We start from the raw sequence: 15205 nt of genomic DNA on the forward strand, positions 1-15205 counted from the left end.
CCTCTTTGGGCTGGCGCCACTACCACTGTGGTGTTAATCGACCAAAATTGACCATACCGGGGTGTAGAGAAATGTCAGGTGATCATTTGCGTGCAAGTTTTGTCAAATTTGGTGAAGGTTAGAGGCATTTAATGCACCTACAAAGTAGTTGCCTTAAGCAGTCTTTTCAGAGAAAATTGAAGAAGAAGATGAACATGTATCAAAACGACGTCGTTTTAGTAATGTTCAATTTAGTCCTTTGATTTCTGATTTCTCTCAAATTCACCCTTGATTGGCTTCAAACGTTCAATTTTGTGCAATTTTACCCTTGGACAAACTTCAACATCAGCCCTATATTTGTGCGCCATTTTCAAATTGGTTTTTGGTCTCGGATTTATGTAATTTTACCCTCAATTGACCATTAAGCTTTCAAATATCTTCAATTTCACCCCTGATTTCAATCAATTGGATCCTTATAGTTTGATGCTTTTTGCAGATTGATCCTTGACTGTGAATTTCTTCAATTTAACCTCTAATTGACCCTAAAACTCTAATTTTCTTACGATTTTGCCCTTGATTTCAATCAATTGACTTGGTAAAAATTAAATTTGGTCTCTTAAAATTCCAATCTTCTCAATTAAACCCAAATTGAGCTCCTAAACTTAATGTTTCACCAATTAAGCCCCTAATAAAATTAAGTTGACCAATTTAAAGTATAATTAAGTCCTTGCACCTAATTATATCCTTCAATTGGAGCCAAATTAATTCTTAAACATAATTAAACTTTAATTTGGTCCATGATTAAATTAAATTAGCCTATTAAAAATTTAATTATATCTTCGGACTTAATTTTTATGCAGATTCGTCCAATAATCATTTAATTTGACATTGAATCTGCATTGTTTCTTTAATCTTGGGTATAATGAGGTACAATTAGGCTTCAAATTTCATCTAAAATTACATTTTTATTTTTATGTATTTTTTGGAATCCTCCTCGGCATGCTTTCTCCACATCGCCAACTTTTATTTTAGAAAGAAAAAGTATGTAATTTTGAGAAATAACCTAAAAATGAATTATGACAATAGTTATGACCATTTGAAGCCAAACCTCCCTGTACCAAAACTGACAATAACAAAACCAGACAATGGGTATGACTTAAAACCATACCTTAACTAACTAACCATTCCTAAACAAAACATTGCCAATCCAAATTATGGTTATGCGCCAAATCTAGATGTTCCCAAACCATAATTAACAATACCAAACTCGACTACAGTTAATTAACTCATATTCAAGGGTCCAAAAAACCCCTCATAAAACCCAATCATCCTTAGGGTCAGCTAAGGGAAGGACCCACCTTCATTGAGCACAACTATATTTTGGATCCTACTTCCTACACCCATTAGGTGTATAAAAGTCCTCTGAGGATGCACTATCTTTACATCGATATTAATGTTATGTAAGAGATAAAGTGAAAAAGTCTTTCAAGGGTCCACCATATTTCCATCCATATTAATACATATGTTAGGGATATTTCCCATCAATAATAATATATACGTCATGGATATTTTTCCTCTTTAATACTATCAGGGCAATATTACACTTTAGCCTCTTATCTTCATAAAAAGACTTATGGGCTATAACTAGATAATAAATCCTTTAAACCAAAGGTTCAGAATTTTCATTCTCTATTGCATATTTATTTCTAGAGTACCTCTCTGTAATATTATTATATTTTCTCTTAAAAACTCTTTGACTTAATCATCAGAGAATCTCAAAATTCATCAAAGGGAACCTTTTGCAAGTACCGATCACCCGCCTCCAACCACGTTGACTAGACATAATGGATTAGATTACTAGAATTAAGAGATTAACCGATTACCCAAGACATAAAACTTGCCCCTAAGCTACTTGAATTTTTTGGGACATCCCTAGAGTCCAAAAAATCACCTCAAGATATATTATTCTTGATAGGAAGTAAGTTTATTTTTAAATTAAAATAATTGTCTCTCAACATTCATTTTCTATCTACAAATCTACAATAAGGGCTTTTGGACTCTTGCACAATCTTCTTGGAATGGGTTCTCCCTAGTGCGATTGTATAATCTCATTGAAAGGAGTTCTTCCTAATGCGATTGCATGCTCTTCTTTGAAAGGGTTCTCTCCAGTGCGATAAACCCACCCTCTATGACATATTGAGATGACCAACTCAACAAAACAACAAGACCCCCTGTCCTATGGCCAATATATACCACCAAGACTAATTGGAACCTAGAAAACTAGCACAGTTCTTTAGATAGGCTCTCGGGCCTTATACTATCTCTAGGGATGATCTTGAATCTCTCACTCTCAGGTTTGGTCTCCTCTCTAGTGAGGGACTCTCATACCCCATGTCATCGCCAGGAAGGCTATAGGCCTCCAATTCAAAAAAAATAAAATGCAATAGCTCTCCAAGAGAAAAAGATTAACTTTGTATTCTTAGTGCAATAACACCACCCTTATTATGTTCCTTTCTGCCTCCTAGAAAATTTTCTAAGTATAAGCGTTGATATAGGTATGTCCTCTTCGCCCTTTGGAAACTTTTTAAGTATAGGCATCGATAAGGACTCACTCCCCTCAGCCTTTTAGAATATTTTCTAAATATAGACTCATCATCCTTGGGTTTCTCCATTTATTAGAAAAAGTTTCTAAGTATGAATTCCTATATGATTTCACCTCACCCTCCTGAAAATTTTTCTAAGTATGAGTTCCTCCATAGTTCACTTTTACATACTTAGAAATACTTTTTTCAAACATGAAGCATACCCCTACACATACGCTCTCTAGTATATTAACCATGGTTATCACCTTACTTCTCATACAAAACAAATTCAACAAACTCGTTGTACCGAGTACGTTTACAAGTCTTTGTGTATAAATATCACAAAGACTTAGGGCTATTGATAAACCCAGATTTAAAGGCCCATAAACCCGCTTTAAAACCCAATCTCCCTTGGGCTCAACTAAGAGAAAGACCCACCTCTATTGGGCTCAACCAAGGGAGGGACCCACCTCCCTTGAGCACAACTACATTTTGGATCTTACTCTCTCTATATCTATTAGGTGTATAAAAGTTCTCCAAAGACCCACTATATTCCCATCGATATTAATGTTGTGTAAGAGATAGTGTGTAAAAGTCTTTTTAAGTGCCCACCATATTTTCATCCATATTAATACATATGTCAGAGATCTCATCAATATTAATACACATGTTAGAGATATTTTCTCCATTTAATACTATCAGGGCAATATTATATTTTAGCCCTTCCTCTCTATAAAGAGACTCGTGGGCTATAAATAAATAATAAATTCTTTAAACAAAGGGTTTGGAATCTTCATTCTCTACTGCTTATTTATTTCCTAAGTATATCTCTGTAATATTATTGCATTTTCTTTCAAAAAATCATTGACTTTATCATTAGAGAGTCCCTAAATTCATAAAAGAAAATCTTTTACAGGTATCATGCACTTGCCTTTAGCCATCTTGGCTAAAGAGAATGGATCAGATTGCCAGAACTAAGAGATTAACTAATTATCCAAGACATAAACCTTACCCCCAAGCCACTTGAACTTTTTGGGATATCACCAATGGTAATGACCCAAAACCAAAGTTGGTCGTACCCAAACAAGATAATGACAAGCTAAATTATGAATATGTTCCAAAACCAAACCTTTTCAAACCAAAGATAACTATACTGAAACCCGATCATGGTTATGACAAAAAAAAGGTTTATGATAAACCGAAGTCAACTACAACAAAGTCAGAGATTGTCAAGCCATGTAACAACCCGGCTTTCTAAGCCCAAAACAATAGTAAATTTTTTTTTTTTTATATATCACATGGTGCCGGTAATCAAAGAACTTGAATCCTCACAACATCAAAATACAATCCATACAATCAACAGTTCATTCAAAAGCGAATCTTACACAAACACATAATATTAAGGTTGCATGATTTGAAGTTCATATTAAAAATATATATACATGGACATGAGTTTGCACTCTTATACTTCTAATAGCCATCACAATTTTTAAACAAAAAGGATCTAATAAAAGTTATACATTCAGTACATTGATCCCTACAAAATACATTGTGATTTAGAATGCATCTACTTAATTCCTTGCAAAAGTAGGTTCCCGTGTATCGGGTATCCTAGACATCTCGTTGGTGTGACGTCCCTGCAGCAGTACAAAACATTTAAGAGAAAACAAATACTTAATAATAATAATAATGGTAACTAACGGCCTAGCAATTAAATAAGCATTAACATTTATAATTTCTTCATGTATTTGATGTAACAATTAGTAGTACATATAGATACACAAGTTTTCAAATGCCATTCGCCAAAACTAGTCGTTTATTTGTCCCGGATTCCATAGCGATAGCTGCGTCGCTGCCAATCCTAAAATCGGCAGCCAAAACTACATCGCTGTCGATCAAGGAATCGGCAGCGAAACTGGATCGCTGCCGATGTCTGTATCGGCAGCGAAGACTGCATCGCTGCCAATCCAGAATCGGCAGCGAATACTGTGTCGCTGCCGATCCAGAATCGGCAGCGGAACTGCGTCGCTGCCGATCCACAATCGGCAGCGAAATCATCCCTTTTTAACCCGGCCATCCATTCGGACGCCATTAGCCAAAGCTAATCATTCTTTGTCCCGGCCATCCATTCGGATGCCATTAGCCGAAGCTAATCACTCTTTGTCCCGGCCATCCGTTTGGATGCCATTAGCCGAAGCTAATCAGTCCTTCATCCCGGCCATCCATTCGGACGCCATTAGCCAAAGCTAATCATTCTTTGTCCCGGCCATCCGTTTGGATGCCATTAGCCGAAGCTAATCAGTCTTTTGTCCCGGCCATCCATTCGGATGCCATTAGCCGAAGCTAATCACTCTTTTATCAACAATTAAGCGTTCGACAATTTAATATCGGTTCTAACAATATGGTAGTACTCAAGTTAAAATATTCCAAGATTCAACGTATGAAAAAGAAAGGTGCAAGTCACCTACCTGCTCCACCTGTGGGTCGTTCCTGTCTTGATGATGGTCCAATCCCGACCGCACCACCTAAGACATCAATGGTCACAAATCAGCACAGTTGTATTTATTTTATTTTTGAATCACATTCATCATCACACTTATTTCAATAGTTCATATGTTCACATTCAAGTGTTCCCTATTTTACACCATCATATCATGAAATTGTTATTAGCAATTAAGTCATTCCTGCCTAGGAGGCTTATTGTAGGAATCGGCAGCGAGAACTGGTTCGTTGCAGGCTGCCCAATTCGGCAGCGAGAACTGGTTCGCCGCAGGCTGCCAGTTCGGCAGCGAGAACTGCACCGCTGTTGGCGCCACAGTTTCGCTGCACAACGCACAACTCGGCAGCGAATATCACTTCGCTGCAGGAGGTTCAGCTGCGGCAGCGGAACAGAATTTCGCTGCGCAACACACAAATCGGCAGCGAATATCAAATCGCTGCAGGAGGTTCAGTTGCGTCAGCGAAACAGAATTTCGCTGCGCAACACACAAATCGGCAGCGAATATTAAATCGCTGCAGCAGGTTCAGTTGCGGCAGCGAAACAGAATTTCGCTGCGCAACACACAATTCGGCAGCGAATATCAAATCGCTGCAGGAGGTTCAGTTGCGTCAGCGAAACAGAATTTCGCTGCGCAACACACAAATCGGCAGCGAATATCAAATCGCTGCAGGAGGTTCAGTTGCGGCAGCGAAACAGAATTTCGCTGCGCAACACACAATTCGGCAGCGAATATCAAATCGCTGCAGGAGGTTCAGTTGCGTCAGCGAAACAGAATTTCGCTGCGCAACACACAAATCGGCAGCGAATATCAAATCGCTGCAGGAGGTTCAGTTGCGGCAGCGAAACAGAATTTCGCTGCGCAACACACAAATCGGCAGCGAATATCAAATCGCTGCAGGAGGTTCAGTTGCGGCAGCGAAACAGAATTTCGCTGCGCAACACACAAATCGGCAGCGAATATCAATTCGCTGCAGGAGGTTCAGTTGCGGCAGCGAAACAGAATTTCGCTGCGCAACACACAAATCGGCAGCGAATATCAAATCGCTGCAGGAGGTTCAGTTGCGTCAGCGAAACAGAATTTCGCTGCGCAACACACAAATCGGCAGCGAATATTAAATCGCTGCTGCAGGTTCAGTTGTGGCAGCGAAACAGAATTTCGCTGCGCAACACACAATTCGGCAGCGAATATCAAATCGCTGCAGGAGGTTCAGTTGCGTCAGCGAAACAGAATTTCGCTGCGCAACACACAAATCGGCAGCGAATATTAATTCGCTGCAGCAGGTTCAGTTGCGTCAGCGAAACAGAATTTCGCTGCGCAACACACAAATCGGCAGCATCAATTTCAGCACAATCATCACAGGAGAACACATTAATTCCAGCAACAAACATCACAGCAGAACACATTAATTCCAGCAACAATCATCACAGCAGAACACATTAAGTCCAGCAACAACATCACAGCAGAACACATTAAGTCCAGCAACAACATCACAGCAGAACACATTAATTACCCCCTAGTTAAAGCCAGCCCTCTACCATGATTTGTTAGATGTTCTGAAATTGACTTTATTTCACTTTTGTTTGCTTGTTCTCTTGGTTAATTTCAGCTTCTTTCACAGCTGGCTTAGGTCTTAGATCAATTCTTTTCTTAGGGTTTTTCTTCTTCATTTTCGTTTTTGATCTTACGGGGGAGAGGAAGAGAGTTTTAATGACCCATACCTTCTGAATTTAACTAAGTTTGAGGAAGGTTTAACACTATTCAGCTGCTGGTTCTCCTCCTTCTTCTTCCTCACGTTTTCCAGCTCTCTTTTTCCTCTCCTCTATGCAGCTGCCCACTCCTCTCTCAAGGTCTCATCTCTCCCTCACAAGTTCACAAAGTAATCTCTACTGGTCTGATTCACGTTTCTGTTGTGAAAGGGGAAGGGAAGAACGGCATGCAGCTGCTGGATTTGGAAGAAAATGGGTCATTCTCTCTCCCCTCTTTGTATTTATACTACCCATCCATTGAAATGGGTTGTTTGGGGGTTGGTTTAGGTGTGTCCTTATCCTTGTTTAGTTTATCTAAAATCAGTTTTACCCCTCCCTCCCAGCTCTGCGTCACTGTTCATTGAGAAATCGGCAGCGAAAACTGCATCGCTGCCGATTTCTGCATCGGCAGCGAAAACTGCGTCGCTGCCGATTTCTGCATCGGCAGCGAAAACTGCGTCGCTGCCGATCAAGAAATGGGCAGCGAAAACTGTGTCGCTACCGATATCTGTATCGGTAGTGAAGGCTGCGTCGCTGCCAAGTCCAGAATCGGCAGCGAAAACTGCATCGCTGCCGATTTCTGCATCGGCAGCGAAAACTGCGTCGCTGCCAAGTCCAGAATCGGCAGCGAAAACTGCATCGCTGCCCAGTCCAGAATCGGCAGCGAAAACTGCGTCGCTGCTGATTTCTGCATCGGCAGCGAAAACTGCGTCGCTGCCGATTTCTGCATCGGCAGCGAAAACTGCATTCATCATCATCTCTCTCTCTCTAAATATATATATATATATATTCCTTTGGGTGTTTACATTCTCCCCTCCTAAATATGAATTTCGTCCTCGAAATTTAAGAAGTTTCACACTCCATACCTGGTAGATCAAATAAATTGGGGTACTTTTTTCTCATCTCAGCCTCCCTCTCCCAAGTTTCCTCTTCTACTTGAGCATTTCGCCATAAGATTCTAACGATGGGGATCTTTTTGCTCCGTAACTCCTTCACTTCTTGATCTAGTATCCTTATGGGCCTCAATTCCAGTGTTAAGTCTTCCTTGACCTCTACTGGGACCTGGGGTAGAACTCGGGCGGGGTCTACGTTAGCCTTCCTTAACAAGGAGACATGGAACACATCATGGACCCTGGCTAACTGTGGGGGCAAATCCACCTTGTAGGCTACTGGTCCAACTCGTTGTAAGATTTTGAAGGGTCCAATGAAACGGGGAGTTAACTTTCCTTTCAATCCAAATCGTAACATGTTCTTCCATGGGGCTACCTTCAGGAACACCTGGTCCCCCGTACTGAACTCGAGAGGTCTTCTCCTCACATCGGCATACTTCTTCTGTCTATCCTGTGCGGCTTTGATGCGATCCCTGATAATTCTCACTTTCTCCGTGGTGACTTGAACTAACTCTGCGCCATATAACTTCCGGTCCCCAATTTCCTCCCAACATAAAGGAGTTCTACACCTCCTACCATACAAGGCTTCATATGGGGCCATCCCTATTGTGGCTTGGTGACTATTGTTATACGTGAACTCCACCAATGCCATGTGTTCCTCCCAGTTTCCTCCAAATTCTAGCACACATGCCCGTAATAGGTCTTCCAAGACTTGAATGACTCTTTCCGATTGGCCATCCGTTTGAGGGTGAAACGCAGTGCTCATGTCCAATCTTGTCCCCAAGGCATGTTGTATGCTCGGCCAAAGTCGAGAGGTGAACCTAGGATCTCGATCCGATACAATGGACACCGGAATCCCATGAAGTCGTACCACCTCATTTATGTAGATCTTGGCAAGCTTGTCCACCGAGTCGGTCATCTTTACAGGCAAGAATAGTGCGGATTTCGTCAACCGATCCACAATGACCCATATTGCATCATTTCCTTTTCTCCCCTTGGGAAATCCTGACACGAAATCCATGGTGATCATCTCCCACTTCCATTCTGGAATTTGTAATGGCTGTAATGGTCCCGCAGGCCTTTGGTGTTCAACCTTGACTTGTTGATATATCCCACACTTTGACACATACTCAGCTATTTCCCTTTTCATATTAGGCCACCAATAGAGGTGTTTCAGGTCTCGGTACATCTTAGTACTGCCAGGATGTATGGAGAATTTGGACTCATGTGCTTCTTGCAGAACCATACGTTTGATTGTTTCGTCATCAGGCACGTACAACCGTTGTCCCATCATCAAGGATCCATCATCCGCTACTCGGAATTTCATTTCTACCCCGGCCTCCACATTCTTCCTAATCTTGGATCCCACCTTGTCATGGAATTGGGCATGTAGTATCTGTTCTCGATACGTTGGTCGCACCAATAATTGGGCTACTAACCCACCTCTTGCATCAATTCCCAAATCTGCACCCAACTCTTTTAATTCTGCCAATTGCCGCTCCTTTCCCACTGTTAAGCTTCCCAAGGAGGCTTTATTTTTGCGACTGAGGGCATCTGCCACCACATTTGCTTTCCCCGGGTGGTATTCTATGGTGCAATCATAATCCTTAATGAGCTCTATCCACCTTCTTTGCCGCATGTTCAACTCCTTTTGCGACATTAGATACTTCAGGCTCTTATGATCAGTAAAAATTTGGGTTCGAGACCCATACAAATAGTGTCTCCATATCCTCAAGGCAAATACTACAGCTGCCAACTCCAGGTCGTGCACCGGGTAGTTCACCTCATGAGTCTTTAATTGCCTTGATGCATAGGCGATCACCTTCCCATGTTGCATCAAAACACACCCCAATCCCTTCCCCGAGGCATCACTATATACCACAAAACCCTCGGTCCCTGAGGGGAGAGTTAAGACTGGAGCAGTGGTGAGCCTCCTCTTCAATTCTTGGAAGCTTGCCTCACATTCTTCCGACCACACCCACTTCTTATCCTTCCTAGTTAGCTGGGTCAAAGGGGTTGCAATCAGGGAAAAACCTTCGATAAATCTCCGATAGTATCCTGCAAGTCCCAGGAAACTACGTATTTCAGTGACCGAAGTCGGTCTTTCCCATTTCAAGACTGCTTCGACTTTTTGAGGGTCGACAAAAACACCTTCGGCTGAAATGACATGTCCCAAAAACATCACTCTTTTCAGCCAAAATTCACATTTACTCAATTTTGCATATAACTGGTGATCTCTCAAGGTTTGTAAGGTTTGTCTCAAGTGTTCTTCGTGCTCCTTGAAAGAATTCGAGTACACCAGTATATCATCAATGAATACCACCACAAACTTATCCAGGTATGGTTGGAAAACCCGATTCATCAAATCCATGAAGAGGGCTGGGGCGTTCGTCAACCCGAACGGTAACACCAAAAATTCATAGTGTCCGTAACGAGTTCTAAATGCGGTCTTTGCTACATCCGCTTCTTTAATCTTCATCTGATAGTACCCTGATCTCAGATCTATCTTCGAAAATGCCCTCGCTCCCTTTAATTGGTCGAACAAATCATCTATCCGAGGTAACGGATACTTGTTTTTCATTGTTATTTTGTTCAACTGTCGATAGTCAATACAAAGCCTATGGGTTCCATCTTTCTTTCTTACAAATAGGACCGGTGCTCCCCAAGGAGAATTACTGGGCCGTATGAACCCCTTGTCTAATAATTCATGTAATTGAGTCTTTAACTCGTTCAGTTCTGCTGGAGCCATCCGATACAGTTGTTGGGCTATGGGTGGGACTCCAGGAAAAGTGTCTATAGACACCTCTACCTCTCGCTCCGGGGGTAGTCCTGGTAGTTCTTCTGGAAACACATCTGGGAAATCCTTCACCACAGGAATATCCTTCAATCGTGGACCTTCATCATCAGAGTTTAAGATGTATGCGAGGTATCCCATACATCCCTTTCTTACAAGTTTTTGGGCTGTTACCACCGATATTAAAGCATTCAGTTTGGGAAATATCTCTCCTTCAAAAGTCATTTTCTCGCCCTTAGGTGTTTGAAAAGTAACAGTTTTAGCATAACAATCTATTAGTGCCTTGTATTTACTCAACCAATCCATGCCTAGTATTATGTCAAAATCATGCAGCTCTAAGGGAATCAAGTCTACTTCTGTTTCATACCCGGATAAACTAACCCCCACATCCACATATACAATATTTGTTTCAACCATGTTTCCCATTGGAGTTCCAATTACAAACCCCTTCTCTACTATTTCTACTTCCTTTCTCAATTTAGTGACACTTCTCTTAGCAATGAATGAGTGGGTGGCACCCGGATCAAACAATACATGCATATTAAAATCATTCAACAGTAGTGTACCTGCCACCACATCCGATGCAGCCCTGGCCTCCTCCTGTGTCAGGTGGAAGACCCTCCCTGGGGTCCGATCATTTTGTGCCCTCGGCTTCCCTCGACTGGAGTTTGCCCCTGATTGAGAAGATCTCACTGGCCTATTAACGGTGACTGACTGCTGGTGGCTCTGACTGGGCTGTCTATAGCTCTGTACTTGTCCGGTGTTTCTTTTGGGGCAATCCCTCTTGTAATGACCTTTCCCACCACAGTAATGACACCCTTGGCTAAGATACTAGCAGTTCCTCCACCTATGACCCTCTCCTCTGCACACAAAGCATCGCCCAGGGGAAACTGAGCAGTCCCCAGGGTGTTTTTGTCCACATTTTACACATAAAGGATAGTCAACTCCCCTGCGGTCACCGGTCCCAGTTGAAGAGTTTGCCCTCGAGTGCGACTGTCCCGCCATCATTCTCCCACTTGACTGTTGGTGAGGCGGTAATATCAAACTCCCCTTCTTCCCGTGCTGCTCAAACACTCCACTTTTTCCTTTCTTCGGGTGCGGTGGTCTGCCGCTGAAATAGTCCCCATCTCTCTTTTTGCTTATACTTTGATACCCCCCTTGGCTTTCTCCAATACATGCCTCCAGAGCTTGTGCAGCCTCAATCAACTCCCTCACCGATTTAAATCGCAAGGCGATCAATCCTTGTCTCAAATCCTGTCGTAAACCATCTCTCAACTTTTCAATCATATGTTCCTCTGTCGGCACATAATGTGGGGCGAACAATGAGAGGTCATGGAATCTCCTTTCGTACTCCAATACTGACATATCACCCTGCCTTAATGCTAAGAACTCTTGTTCTTTCACCTTGCGATGATACTTGGAATAAAACTGATTCTCAAACTCTGTCTTGAAATCACTCCAAGTTAGGGTCTCAGTCGCACGCCTCAGCTGAACTGTTTCCCACCATGTCATGGCCCTATAAGATAGTAATTGGGATGCACAATTTACCCTCAAACCCTCGGGTATGCTTATTTGAATCATTGTCTTTTCTACCTTCCTGATCCATCTTCCAGCTATCTCTGCATCTTGTTCCCCCATATACGGTTCACAACCCATTTCCCTCATACTCTTGACTAGTCGCACCAGTGGTACCACATTATCCATGGTCATGCTGGTCGTAGGGGCTGCTAGTGGAATCTGCGTGGTAGGGGTTGTTTGTGCTGCTGAACTAGCCATGCCTTCCATCACTGCTTTAACTATTTGTACAAGGAGTCCTGCATCTACATATTGTGGGGGCACACCAGTTGGAACAGTAGATGGCTGTGCTTCTGATCTTTCTCGCTGCTCCGTTGCGACTGGGGGTGTTCCCTCTGTCTGATGAGACCTCGTGCCTTCTCCTGCCACCGTATCTTCCCCCTGCAAAGTTTCGGGCGGTATTATCGGAGCATGAGATGCCGTATCATCTAAGGGATCTTCGTCTTGCCAACCTTGGGCACCTCGGTTCATGCCCCTCCTTTCTAAGGAGGGTGGCTCAGTTCGTGTCCCTTGTCGGGTGCGTACCATCCTGAAATTCATCGCAACAACACATTTATTAATGATCCTCAGGATCCATACCAAGTGCTCTGATACCAACTGTAACAACCCGGCTTTCTAAGCCCAAAACAATAGTAAATGTTTTTTTTTTATATATCACATGGTGCCGGTAATCAAAGAACTTGAATCCTCACAACATCAAAATACAATCCATACAATCAACAGTTCATTCAAAAGCGAATCTTACACAAACACATAATATTAAGGTTGCATGATTTGAAGTTCATATTAAAAATATATATACATGGACATGAGTTTGCACTCTTATACTTCTAATAGCCATCACAATTTTTAAACAAAAAGGATCTAATAAAAGTTATACATTCAGTACATTGATCCCTACAAAATACATTGTGATTTAGAATGCATCTACTTAATTCCTTGCAAAAGTAGGTTCCCGTGTATCGGGTATCCTAGACATCTCGTTGGTGTGACGTCCCTGCAGCAGTACAAAACATTTAAGAGAAAACAAATACTTAATAATAATAATAATGGTAACTAACGGCCTAGCAATTAAATAAGCATTAACATTTATAATTTCTTCATGTATTTGATGTAACAATTAGTAGTACATATAGATACACAAGTTTTCAAATGCCATTCGCCAAAACTAGTCGTTTATTTGTCCCGGATTCCATAGCGATAGCTGCGTCGCTGCCAATCCTAAAATCGGCAGCCGAAACTACATCGCTGTCGATCAAGGAATCGGCAGCGAAACTGGATCGCTGCCGATGTCTGTATCGGCAGCGAAGACTGCATCGCTGCCAATCCAGAATCGGCAGCGAATACTGTGTCGCTGCCGATCCAGAATCGGCAGCGGAACTGCGTCGCTGCCGATCCAGAATCGGCAGCGGAACTGCGTCGCTGCCGATCCACAATCGGCAGCGAAATCATCCCTTTTTAACCCGGCCATCCATTCGGACGCCATTAGCCAAAGCTAATCATTCTTTGTCCCGGCCATCCATTCGGATGCCATTAGCCGAAGCTAATCACTCTTTGTCCCGGCCATCCGTTTGGATGCCATTAGCCGAAGCTAATCAGTCCTTCATCCCGGCCATCCATTCGGACGCCATTAGCCAAAGCTAATCATTCTTTGTCCCGGCCATCCGTTTGGATGCCATTAGCCGAAGCTAATCAGTCTTTTGTCCCGGCCATCCATTCGGATGCCATTAGCCGAAGCTAATCACTCTTTTATCAACAATTAAGCGTTCGACAATTTAATATCGGTTCTAACAATATGGTAGTACTCAAGTTAAAATATTCCAAGATTCAACGTATGAAAAAGAAAGGTGCAAGTCACCTACCTGCTCCACCTGTGGGTCGTTCTTGTCTTGATGATGGTCCAATCCCGACCGCACCACCTAAGACATCAATGGTCACAAATCAGCACAGTTGTATTTATTTTATTTTTGAATCACATTCATCATCACACTTATTTCAATAGTTCATATGTTCACATTCAAGTGTTCCCTATTTTACACCATCATATCATGAAATTGTTATTAGCAATTAAGTCATTCCTGCCTAGGAGGCTTATTGTAGGAATCGGCAGCGAGAACTGGTTCGTTGCAGGCTGCCCAATTCGGCAGCGAGAACTGGTTCGCCGCAGGCTGCCAGTTTGGCAGCGAGAACTGCACCGCTGTTGGCGCCACAGTTTCGCTGCACAACGCACAACTCGGCAGCGAATATCACTTCGCTGCAGGAGGTTCAGCTGCGGCAGCGGAACAGAATTTCGCTGCGCAACACACAAATCGGCAGCGAATATCAAATCGCTGCAGGAGGTTCAGTTGCGTCAGCGAAACAGAATTTCGCTGCGCAACACACAAATCGGCAGCGAATATTAAATCGCTGCAGCAGGTTCAGTTGCGGCAGCGAAACAGAATTTCGCTGCGCAACACACAATTCGGCAGCGAATATCAAATCGCTGCAGGAGGTTCAGTTGCGTCAGCGAAACAGAATTTCGCTGCGCAACACACAAATCGGCAGCGAATATCAAATCGCTGCAGGAGGTTCAGTTGCGGCAGCGAAACAGAATTTCGCTGCGCAACACACAAATCGGCAGCGAATATTAAATCGTTGCAGCAGGTTCAGTTGCGTCAGCGAAACAGAATTTCGCTGCGCAACACACAATTCGGCAGCGAATATCAAATCGCTGCAGGAGGTTCAGTTGCGTCAGCGAAATAGAATTTCGCTGCGCAACACACAAATCGGCAGCGAATATGAATTCGCTGCAGGAGGTTCAGTTGCGGCAGCGAAACAGAATTTCGCTGCGCAACACACAAATCGGCAGCGAATATCAAATCGCTGCAGGAGGTTCAGTTGCGGCAGCGAAACAGAATTTCGCTGCGCAACACACAAATCGGCAGCGAATATCAAATCGCTGCAGGAGGTTCAGTTGCGTCAGCGAAACAGAATTTCGCTGCGCAACACACAAATCGGCAGCGAATATCAAATCGCTGCAGGAGGTTCAGTTGCGTCAGCGAAACAGAATTTCGCTGCGCAACACACAATTCGGCAGCGAATATCAAATCGCTGCAGGAGGTTCAGTTGCGTCAGCGAAACAGAATTTCGATGCGCAACA

The 15205-nt window shown here is 42.8% G+C and overlaps 1 protein-coding gene and 2 long non-coding RNA genes across 4 annotated transcripts; all 3 read right to left on the reverse strand.

The window, feature by feature from the left end:
* Positions 1–3934: 3934 nt before the first annotated feature.
* Positions 3935–11259, reverse strand: LOC127905623 (uncharacterized). Of its 2 annotated transcripts, XR_008059817.1 has the most exons (3): positions 11058–11259; positions 5030–5086; positions 3935–4198 (listed from the first exon to the last, which is right to left on the reverse strand). It is a non-coding gene; the product is annotated as an uncharacterized LOC127905623 (long non-coding RNA). The 2 variants fall into 2 exon arrangements; XR_008059816.1 differs by lacking the exon at positions 11058–11259 and having other exon boundaries at positions 5030–5220.
* Positions 11260–11322: 63 nt separating this feature from the next.
* LOC127905651 (uncharacterized) lies at positions 11323–12594 on the reverse strand. Its single transcript, XM_052455169.1, has one exon. The coding sequence runs from the start codon at positions 12592–12594 to the stop codon at positions 11323–11325; it is 1272 nt and encodes a 423-aa protein (XP_052311129.1).
* Positions 12595–12799: 205 nt separating this feature from the next.
* Positions 12800–14098, reverse strand: LOC127905704 (uncharacterized). Its single transcript, XR_008060003.1, has 2 exons — positions 13929–14098; positions 12800–13063 (listed from the first exon to the last, which is right to left on the reverse strand). It is a non-coding gene; the product is annotated as an uncharacterized LOC127905704 (long non-coding RNA).
* Positions 14099–15205: the final 1107 nt, after the last annotated feature.

This window comes from Populus trichocarpa, chromosome 8 (genome assembly GCF_000002775.5).
Source record: "Populus trichocarpa isolate Nisqually-1 chromosome 8, P.trichocarpa_v4.1, whole genome shotgun sequence".
Classification (NCBI taxonomy): domain Eukaryota; kingdom Viridiplantae; phylum Streptophyta; class Magnoliopsida; order Malpighiales; family Salicaceae; genus Populus; species Populus trichocarpa.